Source organism: Dermochelys coriacea, chromosome 22, assembly GCF_009764565.3.
Source record: "Dermochelys coriacea isolate rDerCor1 chromosome 22, rDerCor1.pri.v4, whole genome shotgun sequence".
Taxonomy (NCBI): domain Eukaryota; kingdom Metazoa; phylum Chordata; order Testudines; family Dermochelyidae; genus Dermochelys; species Dermochelys coriacea.
In genome coordinates this window covers 13,365,314-13,384,334 of record NC_050089.1, presented here as the reverse complement: position 1 = coordinate 13,384,334, position 19,021 = coordinate 13,365,314, and the positions used below count along the sequence as shown (strand labels likewise).

General features: G+C 43.4%; 1 protein-coding gene across 6 annotated transcripts in view; it reads right to left on the bottom strand.

Moving 5' to 3' along the window:
• SIK2 (salt inducible kinase 2) overlaps positions 1–19,021 on the bottom strand; it is a 116,823-nt gene that overhangs the window by 15,864 nt on the left and 81,938 nt on the right. For 5 of the 6 annotated variants that reach the window (XM_038380776.2, XM_043501000.1, XM_043501002.1 and 2 more), the window contains 5 exons: positions 15,699–15,823; positions 10,573–10,696; positions 9,433–9,653; positions 7,660–7,812; positions 3,516–3,674 (listed from right to left, as the gene is read on the bottom strand). In XM_038380776.2, coding sequence (XP_038236704.1) covers positions 3,516–3,674; positions 7,660–7,812; positions 9,433–9,653; positions 10,573–10,696; positions 15,699–15,823 — 782 coding nt within the window. The remainder of the gene's footprint in view (positions 1–3,515; positions 3,675–7,659; positions 7,813–9,432; positions 9,654–10,572; positions 10,697–15,698; positions 15,824–19,021) is intronic. The other variant, XM_043501001.1, reaches the window with a different exon arrangement.

The following is a 19,021-nucleotide window of genomic DNA, read 5'->3' as shown; positions in this document are numbered from 1 at the left end:
ATGTGTTTAATAAATAAGGATTTAATGTTTGTTATGCTGTCATCAGGATAGAGAACAAAACCAAGGATACACCAGTACCAAACTGATGAGTGCAAATCATTGGGAAGACTCTGGCAGCTTATTTGTTAACACAGGGCTATAGATGAGATTTGATGTTACGAGTCAGGCACGGAATAAGAGAGTTTTAAAGAGCTTTTCCTGAATTCAGCTGGTTTTCACACCAGGAGAAGCAGCACTGTAAAATGGCATGGTGAGCTTCACGTTCCTCTCAATGACTGAGAAACTTGGTCTGTTTGCAAATAAAATGATGGCATTTCATATCTCAGCCCTACCAACTCAGTCTGGGATCTGAGAGTTAAGCAGTTTTCCCCCCTAGCTAATGCATCATCAAAAGTAAAGATTCTGCAATGGACACTTAGTTAACCATTCTACTGCCACTGGACAAGCCAGAAGAGAAATCAGTTTGCCTTCTGTTAGCTGAGTTAGCTATGGTGCTGCAGCAGAAGCAACAAAAACAGTGCCAATTTATTTTAAAGTCAGCTGATATAACTCAGAATAAAGGGAGTAGATCTGTAGAACAAGAAAGTTCAATATTTACCAAGTAATTTTCTGACTATCACTTCATACATTTCTGAATCTATTGAAAGAAAATAGTAGCTAAACTTCCATTGTTATAAGAGTGCTTACAGAACAAGATTTGAATACTGAAAATGGCTTTCTATGGCCTTCTTTAACACCTCAAGCTTTTCCAACTCCACATGGGACAAAAACTGAGCCACCAAAGTAAGATAATGCAAAAAAATCCCAAAACAAAAAGCTGGAGATCTAGATTCAGATTCTCCTAGAGAAACAAGTTAGGGTCCAGGTTTCAGAGTAGCAGCCGTGTTGGTCTGTATTCGCAAAAAGAAAAGGAGTACTTGTGGCACCTTAGAGACTAACAAATTTATTAGAGCATAAGCTTTCGTGAGCTACAGCTCACTTCATCGGATGCATTTGATTTGTTAGTCTCTAAGGTGCCACAAGTACTCCTTTTCTTTTTGCGAATACAGACTAACACGGCTGCTACTCTGAAACCTATACATAGTTTGTGCTTGTTGTATAATGTGTTGGTATTTACAAAGAACAGCTCTGGATCTGTCGTCTGATATTTTAAGACAATTATTTTCTTTCCATAATGTGGATCACATTTTAGGAGTATCTCACAGACACCTCCCTTCCTATGTGTGATTCTGTGGACCAGCTATACATAGATTTTATGCTACCATCTATCCCTATAGTGGATTTTGTGCAGTCACTGGCACTTCTGCCTTTTCAAGGTAAAAACTCCGCTTCTTCCACTTAATATCCCTGTAGCAATAATAGTTTCTTACATGGAAAATATTTAACATATTTGCTGTCTTGTATTGCAATTTAGCAGCTGAAATGGATGAGGAGAGCCAACACCACATGGCCAGTCATTTCTTTGCAGACCACCAGAGGCATATGGACCACAGTTTGAGAACCTCCGGTGGACATGGACTGTAATATCTAGCCATTGCAATATTCTCAGGTCAGTGTGTTCTGACTCCGCAGTATAAAGTACTCTGTGTGCTGGTCTATTCTGTTCAAGCTGCATTTATTTAAAAAACCAAAAAACCTGAAGGGTGATGCAAGAGAGATTTTCATTTTCAAAGGCTGCTTCTTTTAAATCTTGTGATTTGATGGCCATTTGCTTTAAAGTGAATCCATAGCTTTTCCTCTGCAAAGGGACCACACACACAGAGCTAGTCAAATCAGTGACGTGAAAAAGGTCCAAAGTACTACTGTCAACATCTAACCATCAACAAGTAAGAAATCCTTCAGAATGGCAAGTAGGGACTAAAAAACATGGTTTGAATCAACATATAAAATGCCAAGATTAAAATTATAATGTGGTAACAAACATGCGAATGCCAATGTTAGTGTGTGAACAAACACATTTTTGAACAATTCAGTCTGATGACAAACTCGAGTTTTCTCCATGCTGCCAGTCCAGATCTTTCTGCCTCCCTATAAAGTATTGCTACAGACACACAGTTTGATGGCAAAATACATCAAACTTGCTGTTGCTCCCTTCAGAGAGTTAAGCTTTAACTGTACACTTGTATAGCTGTGGAGTTGTCAAACCCTATTAGCAGAGTTGAGTTAAATCTTAACTGTGGAGGTGCAGGCAGCCTACACAATCTTCCAGTCCGATTGCAGGAAACAAAACCCATTAAATGGTCTCCAGAGCAGATGTTATATACAATTCTAGTTATAGAAATGGCCTTGCTGAGAGGATCAGCTGTAATCCCGTTGAGACACAGCAGTTTGCTAATACTTGCTGTCAGTATGAATGTCCCTGCTGGCTATTTACTGTTAAAGAAATGGACTACAGTAAAAAATTAATAAATACTCAATTTAAACTGAAGTGCCTGTGTCTGCCAATTTTCCTGTATTTCATAAGGCAGGGAGAAGAGTGAAATTCTAATAGCTTTAGCTGGTAATGCAAGCTTATGGTTAAGGCTCCATGTTCTCAAATATCTACATTTCTGGGGAAAAAAAAATAAAAAAAAAAAACAACAAACACCTCACTTTCAACTAAAAGTTTCCCATGTTGGACTCTGCACAACAGTGGGTTTTTGGGAAGTTTGAGCAGCATCCAATTGCCCATTTTTACACTGTGTGAAGCTGGAGAGAAAGATACATCTATGCACAAGTCAACTGCACAAGCAAAACGCCTGCCTGAGCAACTGTCCTCAGGGCAATTTTTACTTTTGTGGAGGGGGGAAAAAAGAAAAAAAAAATCTATGGAGATTGATTTGTTTAAAAACAAAAACAAACAAACAAAGCATGGCAACGCACTGGGCTTTGAATGTGAGACTAAAACCCCTGAGAGCCAGATTAAAAGACACAGGACAGGTAAAACTGTCAAAGGTACATGATGATTCCTGTATCTTGTCTCTAGAATTGGTCACGTTTCTCACATACATATATCTGGTATGGGTATGTATGTGTGACATATGCACATTTATACTACATGTGGAGGTAACATCTGATAAAGGAATTCATCATGCACTCTGACTGCCTTATCTATCCTCCGACTAATCAGTCTTCCCCAAATCATCCATACAAAGATAGGATGAATAAGTTTTGCTTTTAAATGCCTCAGAGAGGCAAATAGGGAGAGTAGATATATTGGAGAGGGCAGAGGGAGGGTTATCCCACTCAAGACTATACAACTTTCAGTAAGCCCAGCTGGCAGGAATCAGGGTTGATCCAATAAAGTCAGTGGAGTGACACCACCTTCTAAAAGCTGAGAATCTGGCCCTGTTCTCTTAGGGGTTCTGTACTAGAAAACAGACATGCCCTAAAGGCCAAGGTGCTGGTCTTTCAATTAACTAATGAAAAGGTGCAGATCATTTGGGTATCAAATGCTACTTTCAGGCAATAATTTAACAGACCAACCCCCCCAAAGCTTTAGTGACATTGAAAGATGGGTAATTTATAAGATGTACCTTTGGGGTATCGACTCTCTCTTCCTCCATGAATGCTGACTCGACATGGCAGCTGGATGTGGGAAAGGAGAAGGCTTCTGGAGCTGGTGGGAGACCCGGAGACCTCAGCAATCTTACATTCTGTGAACGCAGGTTCACTGGGGGCACTGCAACTTGTGTCTATGAGATATAATAAAACCAAACAGTCTTAGGGCAAAAGAGGAATCATGAACAATGAAAATACAAAGATAATTGCAAATACAAAACCTGGTAGTGTATCAGGGCTCCCCTGAGGAGTGTAGATATTTCTGCTTATCGCTGCATGATAAGGAGGAAGCCTTGGTATTAGTCAGGCTTTTGTCATGTTGGATAAAGGGAGAGACGTGCTTGAGCTAAATTCCTTCAAGGTCATTGGCATACAAGTGCCATTAACATTAAAAACATAATCCTGCTCAAAGGTAGTGGGTGAGATTTACTGCCTAGTTCTTCATACAGAAACATAGCCTTGCAGGCTTAGACTTCAGAGTTCATTTAGTAAATAGAAAGATTTACATTTCTGAACAAACAACATCTCTTCAAAGATGGCAGAAGAAAATTGCTTGGAATCTGCAGATGCTCCAAACTGCTCATGCTTTCCATGTTCCACAAATCCTTTTCATGGTTCCCTTCCTCTGTCATGAACTGATAAACGTTTTAAAGTCTCGTTTAAAAAGGTTTATTTGTATAAGAAATCTGTGTTAAAATGAGGCAAATGGCTATTTTAAGCTGTTTGTGACTGTCTAAAGATCATCCCACCCTCTGACCCCCTATGGAACAAGACATAGAAAGGAATGGGAAGGATTCAGCTGTGAAGTCAGGCACCTTTAGACAGGAATTATCTCCTGGAAAACATAGTATTGAAAGCCAAGGGGCACCAAACTCCAGGCAAATGTGGTGAAATCGCGAAACTGACAGTTACATGAAAATGGCATGGAACAAAAGAGCTGAGGGTCCACACAACCTGTCTGTGAAAATCAAATTGCACTGATGTATATTATAATGCTGCATAAAATTGAATATAATAAGGATAAAGAGGACAGAGACTACCTTTCTGCCCAAGACATTGCACCTATATAAACATTAGGTAACTGTAGTAATAAAACAGAGGACTGCTTCATACTAAAGACATGAAGGGGTTATTCTGTGATTTTTCTTTTTTTTCTCTGGCAGTCTCCACTGTCTCAGCTGATGCCTCACAGTTTACAGGTTGACCAGATTTTTTTTTATAATGGAATTTGTTCCTAAAATAATTTAAAATAAGATCTATGTGGGAGTATGCAATTTTGGGTGGGAAATTCACGGAGTCCAGCCTGGAAGAGATAAAAGAAACAACTTCTCCAAGTATCTGGGGTGAAATTCTGGGTGCACTCAAGTCAACTGCCATTGATTGGGGCCAGAATTCCCCCCCCACCCCCCTTAAAATCCTCAGACAAATGGCACAATCAAAGGGGGGCATTCTCTTATAATGGGACTAATGCTATGGCTGAGATTGGTGTGACTCATGGGGTGTACCGAATGCCATGGATGAGAACTGAATTTAAGCACATTACCTGATCTAAGGTAACATATTCTGCCTTAGTAAGCAACTGAGGGTTACTTTTCATGAGAACTGGGCATACCATGTTGCAACACACTGAAATGAGAGGGCACCTCAAAGCAGCATCACAGCTATGTGGACTAAATTCCTCCACTGTCCCTAACGGACAATGACTAGAAGCAGCTCTCCCGTAGTCAGCCAGGTCTGGGGGGAAAAAAAATTTGTGCCACAATCATCATCATAGTCAGGCCTGGTTATGTGCTTCCATGTGTAACACAGACTCAGAATGATCACATAACTACACCTGCGTGGGCTGAGCAACCAAATAAAGTGGTTAATATTTTTGTATGGAACTTTGTTTTTGTAATCAGACTCAGAGATAATGGGGATCCCAACTGTAAACAAGGCTCTAGTAGCTTCTGATATTTTACTATCAACATGTTGACAGGGTCGTCAAAAGGCTAGAAAGCCTGCACAGCCTTTTCTACCCCAGGGCTCCCCTATCTACAGCTGAACAAGTGGTAGCATTGGTGGGAATATTAGTGAAATTCCCTAGCATAGACACAGCGAGCATCAATCATTTGTGTCTCTGAGATCTCCTCAACAGCCTGAATGACTTTCAAACCATCACGTGATTTATAAATGTGTCCGTTTGGGTTAGCGGTGTCTGATCTGTGTTTTCAGAGCAGATACAGATTCTGCCTTCCACTTCAGGAGAATGCAAAACAAACAAAATGTCTTACAATTAGCCCCCAGAGCACCATCACTGTTCTGATTCCTCCTGGAAAAGAGTAATGCAAGAAGCCTGGGAGCCTAGACGCAGACACATCAGCACACAGCGTACAGAAGGGACCAGCAACTTGACACAATATATATATTCAATACCATTAAAACTTAACTGTATGAGTCATCTTAGGCCAATTATTTTAAGAGGGCCATGCATCTCATGTTTTCAGTTAGGCATTAATGGAAATTAGAATCCAGGTAATATTTTTGCACTTTAATGAAACAACAGGAGATCATGTAAAAGGAACTCTAAGGGAATTATTGGAACAAAATATGATAAACCTTACATAACCTTTCTGTTTCGAGACAGTAACTAGGGAATACAGTGACAAATGGCAAGAGTGCCCCAGAGCCTGTACTGAATCCATCAGTTTTGGATGCATAACTGAAGAAGATACTGAGTAGATAGCCTCCTGGAATGTAGAGGTCAGTGTCTGAGCAGTAAGCACTGAGATGCTGTTCTTGTGAGTGTTGATAAAAATGCATGTGACATCTTTGAGACTCAAATCAATTAGTTAGTGGTCATACTGGTCTACTCATACAAAGGTGCTGGAAAACCTCAAAGGAGTTATTTACAGTACTCAGCTACCTGTGCTACGGGATTGCTAGCAAAATGAGACTCCTGACCACATGCATCTCAGGAGATCCTCATGCTGCTTAGATATCACAATGAATAGATACCTTAGATAACTAGGTCAGACAGACCAACCCTAAAGATTTGTCTTGGGAATGACCTCATTTCTTCTCCAGACTTAAGTGCAAATATAATGTATAGCTCAAGAAAAGCAGTGGGGAAAGTTAGGGTTAATTTTCAAAGGGTCCTGAGAGATCGTGTGTGTAAGAACACCGAACAGAGTGTGCTGACCATCAGCCTCCATCCTAACACAAATTCCTTTCACTCATCTCTAAATAATCCCCTGTAAGAAGTTCAGCTGCTCATTTGCAGATTACATTCAAGGTACTTGGAGCACAGAGAAGTCTGCAGCACAACTGAGTTGATGGAGAAAGACAAATATCAGTTACTGACAGCAAAGAATGCCAAATCCTCAGAAAAGCAGAAACATTCCATTAAAGTTGTGCAACAGCACACTTTTCATTTGTATGCCCCCTAAAAGCTGTCCAGGGATGTTGAGGGTGAAACAGAACTAATCAAGCAATGAACTGGGGCTTAACGATGAAACTCCCTGTCCCCGAGGACAAGTGAAATCATCTTTGTTAGCTTCAGCCTCAGAATGCAAAGTCAGGCCATGTCCAATTTGCTGCTGCTCTGAGCCAACAGCCTCTGCTTTGTTCACCTGAGATGGGAGGCAAGATCCTTCATCAAGAAGGACAACTCGGTGTGTGTGCACAGACCATGAAGCTGGGATGATTCATTGCAGGTAGTAGTTCTGATCCAGTCTGGCTTCTCAGTGAGCACATGCCCTCTCCAAGCACAGTGACCCTAGTGCTCACAAAATGAAATAGGAAAATTAGCCAGCCACTTGGGAATTGGCCAGTTTCCAAGGGTTCTCATCCCATTGCTTAGGCAGACATACAGACAATTGGTACCTACTGTCTCACATGATTTGACAAGACCCACAACTCTCAACAGGATGAGTCACAAACAACTGTCTTGTCATACGATGGTTCTGAACAGAACAAATGCAAAGCACTCTGCCCAGAGCAACACCCAAAAGCTTGGGATTCTGATGACACAGGAATGCGAAGGATCCACTGACACAGAGCTACCTAGGAACAAGAGCTTTCTGAAACAAACATTTTGTGCAGTGATCAGTCCCATCTCTGCCTGGAATTAGGAGTTACCTTGGCAACTGTTTGTTCGGCAATGGTGCTTGGCCGACGCTGACGAGCATCAAGTCTCTGCTCCACAGGGAAGCTACTCCGATGTGACTTGAGTCTCTCCACTAACAGGTAATAAATAGCAGCAAAGTGGTTATAACTCTTGTTCTGCAGAGACTGAAAAGAGAAACAAGTGTCTAAATGCAGCCAACCCTCCATTCTCCAAAACCACAAAATAAGGAGCTAGGAGAAAAATCACACTTTTATCAAAAACAAAACAAAATGCTTAAAGGGTGAGGGGGTCTCAAGCAAGTGTCAATCTGGAAACCAATGAGATGAGAGAAAGTTTCAAGCCAGAATGGCAAAGCAGAGAGCGTCAGCCTCTTGAGGCTCAATGGTTCTGTTAAGTTAAAAAGACCAAGTCACTGCAGCTGCATGTGGAAGCCTGCTTCCAGAGTTAGTGCTCACTGTGTGCCTATCCCCAGCGATAGTTGGTGTCTGTAACCCAAATGCCTTTCTGTGCCCTCTAAGACTGGCTCTTAGCCATCTGAAGAGAGCAAGCGCCATGACCTCACTTACAAGAGGTAGGCTACTCCAAATCCTCACCAGCACTGGGGAATTGATCCCTGGAGTGCCTGTGCACACATTCAGCCCTTTCTGGCAAGAAGTGTTAATAGTGCAGCCTCCACACTTACTAAAAATACCAGCCATTCTAAGGAAATGATCATGCTGAGTCCTGAGGGAGTCTTTTGAGCATTTATTTCTGGTAAGAGGCATGATTTGGAATCCAAGAGAGAAAGACAGTCAGTGCTTGCTGCTCTTATGCTTCCTTTTACTCTCCTCTGAATTTCACATCCACACCCTTTCAGAAGCATAAAACCATATTATTTTGCTTCTGATTTTGCCCCTCTCCATATGCCAAATGATGCTTTCCCCAATAACACTCTGTGAATCTAATGAAGCAGAAACCAACACAGCTCCTTTGCTTTGTTTTTCTGCCTAAGAATCAGCTTTACTGTCAACACAGAGCTCGGGGGGGGGGGGGGGAAAGTGGTTTATAAGCGTCAAGCTTCTGCAGCCCAACAGGGGATCTTACAGAGCTATCACTTTACAAGCTTTGCAGCCTCAGAAAGTCCCACAGGAATTATTCACAGGCATTTCAGTTTGCTCTATGATCCACTAAAACAAATAGCAACCCCAAATGTTTGCAAATGCACTCAAATAAAAATACCAACCAATAATTAATAAAAGAACCACCTCCAGATCTAGAGGCCCTGGGATACGTGGAGTGAATTCATTAACCTTTCCCTCTGGAGCCAGGGGGTCCAGTTATGATTCCCAGCACAAATGAAAGTTAATTTGGTGATTTTTTTCCCCTAGGTCCCACTTTTTACATAAGCCCCACACATTTTGCTATGACTGGCAGTATCTGCACAACAGAAGCCCAGCTCACTGATAAGCCCATCGCATTCAGGAGAACTTTTCCAGTTATTAGAGACATCCTCATTCCTCTGATCTCTTATTAATCAGTTACAAAGAATCGGGGCCAAAATTGGCTAGAGCAGTTGTTATGAACTGCAAGATTCTTAAACCTTCCAGAAGCTAGAGCATATTTTCTGTAACTTGCCTTCCCTTGCAAGGGTCTGTGCAACTGATAATACAACAGCAGCTTGACTTTGTTGCAAGAGTAACAAAAAGAATGTTATGAGAGAGACTCAGGTAAAATCTAGATTTAATAAAGCAGGACAGTAAATGGGCTCATTCTCAGGTTATATCTCTGTGGAAGGTCTATTTTACCTCAATAGTTTTCTGTTGGTCTATTCCAAGGCTGTGCATCAGCCGCAAAACCTGCTCATTATACTCTCCAATGGAAGGCTCGTTCTCCTGTCCTTGTGGATAGAGAATGGGTCTCTGCACAGGAACTTCTATTAGCATCCATTTATGCTCCTTAATCTGAGCAATTGTCAATCTCTTGGATGGGTCTAGGACCAGCATTCTCCTGATCAGGTGCTCACACTCTGTTGGGATAAAAATAAAGTAAAAAAGGAAACATGCTACAAACTCCTAGCAAAGAGGCTACAGTGCACACACTGTATTAATCTGACACCTACTGATGAAGAGCAACATCAACAGGAAACTGTCCTAGTTGCTACCTAATTTTTGTGCTAAATAAATTTTCTGAAAAAATTAAAATCTTTTGAGCTAAAGACTTCAGTTCGTGCCAAGAAAAAAAATCAACTTATTTAAAGAATGTGCTGTCTGGGGAGGGGTGTCATTAATTCTAAACATCTCCCAAAAAACAACAACATTTAACGCTTATGAAGCCACTTGATATGTTCAAAACACAGCGTCCCTTTAATTTAGACTAGACTATTGGCAACTTCTTCCCGGCCTGCAGGCCAGTACCTGCATCATCGGTTCTGGGGTTACGCTATTAAACATTTCCTCATTGTTTATGATCAAGACCGACCGAGCAAGACCCAACAACTGGATCAATCAAACTAGGAAAAGATCTCATAGTCTTACAACAACAACAATTGGGTGTGCCAAAGATACAAGACTGACACCCAGGCATATGAGCTGGTTATGTGGTTTGTTGGGCTTTTCTTGGGGTGTTTTTTTGCTTTTGTTTAAAAGATGCAGTCAAAGAAAACAGGAAAACCCAATCTGCGTTACGCTAAAATGATGATTTTGTTTTCCCTGCATTTGCTTTCCAAACTAAAATGAATGTTTGTTTTGTTGTCTTGGAGAATGAAAACTACTTGGTGTTTGAATCTGTGAATTTTTTTTCTGTTTCTAATCAGAAGTAGGGACACTCCTCTTCATCTACAATCATATTCATTGCTCATTAATGACTCCGTTGTCCACCATCTGCAGTTTAAGAGTTTAATTTAATTAGAGCTTAAAATCCCCAAAGCATAAGGCCAAATACATTACCTTCTGACATGAAATAGGGGATCCTGAACCTTCCTTCCAGAACCCGTTGTCTCAGAATAGGGAGTGTAGGTCCATCGAAAGGTAACGCTCCACAGACTAGGACATAAAGAACTACACCCATGCTCTGCAAGACAGAGAACATTCCTGCTTTAACCTTTCAGATGCACACAAGTACTCTTTGCTCTGAGATTTACTAGTGAAACCCCAGGCTATCATTGAAAAAATTAAAATTGATTCTACATCCTGCAAGAAACAGTGTTAAAGAAAAAGGAGTCATATACCTGAAAACCCCTAAATCTTAAGAACCCTCAGCTAACCCAAAATGGCTAGGTTTGCAGTGCCTTTTGCTGATAAGCAGGGTAAAGTTGCTGTGTGTAATGGACGAAGGACTCCAGCTGCTAGTGGAAAGCTCCATACGGGTGACTGTATGATACATGAAAAATGAGCTGCTACTTCAAGTGAGATTTAAAGACACTCTTTACTACATCTGAACATGTTCAAACAAAAAACCCACCCCAAATTCCCATTGTTCAGAACACACAAACCTCAACCTCTCCTGTTCACTGGCTTGCAAAGTTTTAAGGGAAAAAACCCACTGATGTTTGCATGGATTGTGATGACTGTGATTCTGCAATGCTGTGTGTAAAGCCCATTGAGAGATTGCATAAAATGTGCAAAGAGACACACACAACCAGAACAGCAGCATTAAGCCAATTGTCAGATTCATTTCTGAAACTGTGTGTTAATTGGCAAAGTAAGTGGAAACAGTCTTGCTAAATTTGCCAAAGAAGGTAGTGCCGAACGGAATTAAATGACTATACCAGACCCGGGGATATGAATCTGTATGGGTAGACATGGCACTAGGTGCCTCAATAGACAGGAAAAGCATTCTAAACACACACCAAAATTGTGTCAGCATACTGAGATTTTAAAATTAAAAATATTAAAAATCAATGTCTTTGTTTATCTGCTAAAACCTGAGTTGAGGATTATTTCTTCCTCCTGCCAACTCAGAGACCATTTCCATTAGCTGCTTTAGCAGTTGTCAACTGTAGCACAACAACTCAGGTCTTGGCAGGTATGTGAAGGAGGAAACTGCTTTTCAGATGCTTTATTTTAAAATGTAAATACACCTGTGGTGTTTTTAGTTTACAAGGAGATTTTGTTAATAAGCCAAGATCTTAAACAGTTTTACAAATATTTACCAAAGCTCTGCAATTCACTTTTCATGTTCAAACACCGCTCATATTATTCTGAACCTTGTGCATGGTTGGAGAGTAATGGGTTCATTTGGCAGTTACAGGATAATAGGCTCAGCAAAGCTGTAACCTTTAATCATTAAAAAAAGAGTGCTTATGGGGATGGTGTTTATTTACGAAAACAACACAGATCTCTTTAAATGAGCAGCTGCAAGGTGAATGTCTATGCACTGCCCTATTTGTGAACTGAGCTCTTACTCAGGAATTAATCTGCCTCTCTCACATGTATGTAGTATTAGTACTGCGCTTCTGGCGCCAAAGCATAGACTGCTGAATTGCACAGTATCTCTGGGTAGTTCAGGATATGAACACGTCATCATCAAGACCAGAACACTAAAATTAGATTAAACACAAAGAATGAAAAGTCTCATGTTTGACAGTGCATTAAAGAGTGCCAAGAACCCTGCTTAGTGCATGTTTCTCCCTCTTTCACTTCATGCGATTTTGGTTGTTCTCTCTGTCCTCTTCCATTAGAGCAGCAAGCAGGGAAACACACACGCACCAGTTCAACAATATGAATCTGCCTGCAGCAGAATGGCATGGGACACATAGCTGCTTCTCTCTCTCAACTCAGAGAGAGGGCAGCCGGCAGCTCCCTCCCCTCTGTGTTAGTGACTCAGACTCAACAACAATTTACATCGTCAACTCCTGCAGGAGAAGGAAGCAGTGCAGTGAAGCAGGAACATTCATGCAAAGAACCTATTCAGGAAAAATGGTTACCTACCTCTCATAAGTGTTGTTCTTAGAGATGTGTTGCTCATGTCCATTCCAATTAGGTGTTCGTGTGCACGATTGTTGAAAGGTTTTCCTCTAGCGGTACCCGTTGGGTCTGCTGTGGAGCCCCCTGAAGTGACAACTTTATGGCGGTGTATACAGATCTCTGCTGACCCGCCACCTACTCAGTTCCTTCTTGCTGGAATACTCCGACAGAGGGGAGGTGGGTGGAATTTGGAATGGACATGAGCAACACATCTTGAAGAACAGTTATGAGAGGTAGGTAACCATTTTTTCTTCGAGTGCTTGCTCATGTACATTCCAATTAGGTGACTACCAAGGCCATACTCTTGGAGGAGGGGTCAGAGTTCATCTGGTCATAGATTGCAGCACTGCCAAACGCTGCGTCATCTCTGGATTGTTGTGAAATTGCGTCATGTGAGGTGAAGGTGTGGCTAGACGACCATGTGGCTGCCCTGCATATATCCTGAATGGGCACTTGAACTAGGAAAGTGGCAGACGATGCTTGAGCTCTTGCAGACTGCATCGTCAATGTCGGGGCTGGAATCTTGGCCAAGTCATAGGAAGTTCTGATGCATGACGTGATCGAGGATGACATGCGTTGGGAGGAGATGGGAAGCCCTTTCATCCTCTCTGTGACAGTGATGAAGAGCTGTAGGGACTTCCAAAATGGCTTTGTGCACTCAATATAGAAAGCCAGGGCGCGTCTCACATCCAAGGAATGAAGCATGCTATCTCTGGTATTGGCATGCAGTTTGGGAACAAAGGTAGGAAAATGTCCTGATTTATATGGAATTGAGAGACTACCAAAGGAAGAAACGCAGGGTGTGGGCGTAGTTGCACCGTGTCTGTATAAAAGACAGTGTAAGGGGGCTCAGATGTCAGCGCCTTGTGACAAAAAAGGTCCAGTTTCTTGGCCTCCTTGGTCTTCGGAGTGGGACCCAGCTGTCCTTGCTGCTCTGTGTGATTGATGGCGTCCACCACTAATGTGCCCGGCTGGGGATGGGTGAAGAGATGCTCATACCCCTTCTGTGGAACAAAATATCGGTGTTCTACCCCTTTAACTGTTGGTGGGATAGAGGTCGGAGTCTGCCAGAGCACCTTAGTTGTATTTACAGTGGTCTTAAGAGGAAAGGCCACCCTAGAGGGCCCCTCAGGAGCCAGAATATCAACCGTTGGGGCTGAATCCTCTGTGACCCCCTCAGCCTGTAGGTTCAAATTTTTTTGCCACCCGTCGAAGGAGGTCCTGATGGGCCCTGGTGTCCATTGCTGGCAGAGAGGTGGTCGTCCCTGCCACCACCTCATCGGGCGAGGCAAAGGAAGATGCCCAGGGAGGGATTGGGTCCTCTTTCCCTTCCGGTTCCCTGATGCTCACCAGGGCAGTTTCAGGTGCATCAGCTATAGGTGTCCTTCCTTGCACCAAGGGTGGAGTGACAACAGCTCCCATTTGAGGGTCAGATTGCCCCAGGTCTTCCTCTAGGGATGCAGCCCGCACTCCTGGATCCCTTGAGTCTGATGGGGTCCCAAGGCCACCAAAGTCGCCCTCGAGTCCGGCTCCTGGGCCTGATGGTAGGCCCCTGGGGTCCAAAAGGGCCACTGCATCTGCCTCTGCCACTGGGGAGGCCATGACACCATTGGCACTGGTTGGGGTGCATCGCTTCTTGAGTGCTGCTGGGAACGGGGCCAGGATCTAGAGCGGTACCAGCTCCACCTGGAGGCATAGGATTCCACCTCCAACTCAGAGGAGTACTCAGATGCAGACCAAAGCGGAGCAGAATCTGACAGTGCTGCGACGAGGATGCGTGATGGCCCATCATTGTGGGCTTGCCCCTATGTTTGATGGGGGGCAGAGCTGTCATCGGTGCCATCATTGTCAGAGCTGTGGTAGGTGGTGATGCCAGGGCATGTGCCAGCAGGCCCAGGGATTGAGCCGTCATGGCGATCAGATCCCATGCCACTTCCAATGTCCCTCCAAGTCCTCCGGCACCGGAGAGTCTACTCGCACCGGACTAAACAACCCCCATCACAGTCAGAGTCGACAGCTGCAGGACTTGCAGGCCAGGTTTGGGGTGTCCCAACACAGGATGCACCTCACTGGTGTGCCGTGCCAGTGAGTGGCCCGACTGCCTTCTTATGTGGCACTGGCGATTATAAACGGTGTCGAAATGTGGAGCTGGGCCTCAGGGCCGGGCAGCAGTGCTGATGCTCCTTACTGGAGTCCTTCCTTGGTGCCAGGTGTTCCTGCACTGATGCCGGTGCACTGCGCACCGAGGCTGCCGCTGCTGGCTCCGGTGCTGGCCTGGGCAAAGTGCAGATTCCATTAGGTGGAGCTGCAGGCAAGAGCCTCTCTCCTTCTTTGTTCTGGGCTTAAAGCCCCTACAAATCTTGCACCTATCTGCCTGATGACCCTCCCCGAGGCACCTGAGGCAGGAGTCATGCGGATCACCACATGGCATAGGCTTCAGGCACTTCTCACAGGGCTTAAAGCCCTAGTGGGGGGGGGAGAGAGGGGGGGAAGGAATCGGAAGATCCCCCAGCTAAGTACTATTCAACTAATTAACACTAATGGGTAACTATTTACAACAACTATTTGAAGAAAGACTGCTAAGTAGGCACTTGCAATACGCAAGACCGAGCTGCTCCAACAACCGTCACTGGTGGTAAGAAGGAACAGAGCAGATGGTGGGTCGGCAGGGGACCTATATACACTGCCATAAAGGCACCACTCCACTGGGCTCCACAGCTGACCTGACAGGTACTGCTAGAGGAAAAACCTTCTGACAATCGTGCACGCACACCTAATTGGAATGGACAGGAGCAAGCATACGAAGAACCACCTCACATTCAGCAAGGAACAGAGACAGCTTTTTGGATTAGCTAAATTATTTCTTGCAGTGACTTCATGTGCACCTACTATGTGACTTTAATGCCAACCTGGCATTCAAAGTGACTTTACAAAGCAAGGTTCTAGGCTTCAAAACTATTGGGTCTTAAGATCATTTTGTGACTTGGTCTAGAAAAATAAAGCCAGAGGGGAACAGCCTGTCTTGTGGCCTAAATGAAATTCAGAGGTGATTACAATCTTAATTTCCAAAAGGTGATTTTAATCTAGTAAATAAAATAAAAAGATACCCAGATATCCAGTTGGGGTCCTTCATACTGCTGCCCTTCAAAGACTTCCGGGGCTGCATATGGGGGGCTTCCACACCAGGTGGTCAGAGGCTCACCACTTTTATAGAAATTTCCAAACCCAAAATCTGTAGGGAAAGAAAAATTTTTTTAACACATCTACATTTTTAAACCTGCATCCAAACCAATGATCTGATGCTGATATGCACTGACTGAGCCAAAAGGCCCACTTTCAGTCAGAGCTCTATAATTCTTGCAGAAACCAGAGACGGTTACTCTACTTTTCACTCACAGTGCAGACTGCTAACTCTTAAAGGTAACTGCACAGTTAGCCCCCATCCCAACCAGCACAACGTAGTGATTAATTTCTACCACTGGGGTAAATCTAGGATTATAACAATGTAATCGTCTAATTAAATGAGAGAGTGGCAACCAGGCTATGTGTGCTGAGTTTACTTACTCACCTGTAAATGTCTGAGATTCAATACTGAACCTGAGAGCTCCTTGGCTTTCTCTAAGCTAGGCTTTCTTTAGCCCTGAGCACACTCAGGGTATACAACCAATGTTGACAATCATGGCATCAACTTTGGCAGAATTCCTTCTCCCCACCTCCAAAAACAGCAAGTATGTGAAAACACACAGGGCCTGTTGTATTGGCGAGGAAGCCTGCCACTGGCCCGTCTACAACCCTTTGTTGCTAAAAGGGGGCTCTGCAACTGAACACTCATTTTTGGACAACTTTGCAATTTTAAAGAAGTGTTCTTTATGGCCTAAAAAAATGACCACATTTTGGAACTTTTAAATCTTACATGCAAACCTAAAAAATTCAAAATGCACAGATAACTACTTAGAGACATAGTTAAAAAAAAGTTTCAGATTCTACACAATTTCCCCCATTGCTTACTTTCCAGTGTGTGTGGTTTTACTATCACATTATTCTAGAATCTAAAAAAAAAAATTGAACAGAGCAGATGAAGGGCTGTGCCTTGAAGGGCTTACAATCTAAACAGACAAGACTGACAAGGGTGGGAGTGGAACTAGAGGCTCAGAGAAGGAAAGTGATTTGACTAAGGGCACACACCTCTTCAATGGTAAAGAACCTAAGGCACAGAACCTGGGTCTCCTTAATCCCAGTCCAATGACCTATCCATTGGGAAATGCTGCCTCTCCGAGGAAGCATCAAAACTGACTTAATACAAACATAAGAACAGCCATACTGGGTCAGACCAAAGGTCCATCTAGCCCAATATCCTGTGTTCCAACAGCGGCCAATACAGTGCTAACAGATGCTCAAAGTAAACAAACTGGGGGAAAAAAAATAGAGAAAATGTGCTTGCTCCACTCTCTCAGTTCTAGTAATCATAGCGGTTACATGTAAACAGTAGGTACAAAAACATTCAGGGTAATTTTTTAGCCGATGTCCCTTTCAGGTTTTGACTGCTGATTTGGACTTTGACAATGTCTCTGGAAAGGTTGCTTTGGAATAGCTATTAACTTTGACTTTAAGAGAGCAGTTATGTGCCATCAGCTTGTCTGTACATGTACAGTGGTTATCCGGGTCTTCAGCTAAATGAATGATTAATTCAGGACAGCAGGGACAAAATACACCCATCCTCAAGGCGCCACCAGATAAAGAAAGAAAACAAAATGTGGGGACTGTTGTGTGTCCATTGCCACAATCCATGTCAGCCCTCTGGCTCTCTTCTGCCTTTACACACACACTTCCTAGTCAACATCTTCAATGCTCAGCATAACTCTGATCTGTCTCTCTACTCTTACTTCTAGCTATCCTTCTTTCTCCCTTTACTCTGTCCACATTTCATTACCTTCTTCCATACTCCTTTGTAACACCCTTCTTCCTCCTCTTGGCACACCTGTTTCAAGTTCCTCCTCTGAACCCTTTCCTTCAACAAAGCCTCTCATTGCTAATCCACAAAGTGGCGTTAAGCTATTTATTAACACATTTTTAAAAATAAACCTCCACTGCAATGCACCTGCTCATCTCTTGTGAAATTCTGACTCCAATAAATCAGTGGAGGTTTTGCCATTGACTTCAGTGGGGCCAGGATTTCTTTCTTGCTTTGTGAGGGAGACAGTTTTTTCATATACCAATTTGAAGAGTTAGGTCCTTGGGCCCTGGACCCTTCAGTACATTCTGTATGGAGTATATCACTGTTGGCACTCAAAGAGGAAGAAAAAACTTAAAGGTGAAAGAGGGAGCGGTAAAGGGAGTGGGATGAACATATTCTTTGTTTAAAAACCTTTTCAAGAGTTAGACAAACCCTAACTTTAATGTTAACTAATGGGCTGTATTTCTGTAGGAAACTAAAGCCTGGTTGTGACATTACCCAGGACACAATCTGGACTGATGAACAGCTGTATTCCCTCAGTTCTCCAATCTGGGGTGTCTTTTACACTGCTCTGCTGTGAGAGCTAACACTCCTGGTCTGCTCTCACACGTCTCCAGCAGATAAGTTACTCCCGGTTCTATTGTATAAGTCCTGGTCTACACTAGGCATTGAGGTTGAATTTAGCAGCATTAAATCGATGTAACCCTGCACCAGTCCACATGACGAAGCCCTTTTTTCCGACTTAAAGAGCTCTTAAAATCAATTTCCTTACTCCACCCCCGACAAGGAGATTAGCGCTGAAATTGGTTTTGCTGGGTTGAATTTGGGGTACTGTGGATGCAATTAGATGGTATTGGCCTCCGGGAGCTATCCCAGAGTGCTCCATTGTGACCGCTCTGGACAGCACTCTCAACTCAGATGCACTGACCAGGCAGACAGGAAAAGGCCCGCGAACTTTTGAATTTCAATTTTCTGTTTGGCCAGTGTGGCAAGCTGCAGGTGACCATGCAGAGCTCATCAGCAAAGGTGACCATGGTGGAGTCCCAGAATCGCAAAAGAGCTCCAGCATGGACCGAACAGGAAGTACGGGATCTGATCGCTGTATGGGAAGAAGAATCCGTGCTATCAGAACTATGTTCCAGTTTTCGAAATGCCAAAACATTTGTGAAAATCTCCCAGGCATGAAGGACAGAGGCCATAACAGGGACCCAAAGCAGTGCCGCATGAAAATTAAGGAGCTGAGGCAAGCCTACCAGAAAACCAGAGAGCCGAACGGCCGCTCTGGGTCAGAGCCCCAAACATGCCACTTCTATGATGAGCTGCATGCCATTTTAGGGGGTTCAGCCACCACTACCCCAGCCGTGTTGTTTGACTCCTTCAATGGAGATGGAGGCAACACAGAAGCAGGTTTTGGGGACGAGGAAGACGATGATGTGGAGGTTGTAGATAGCTCACAGCAAACAAGTGGAGAAACCG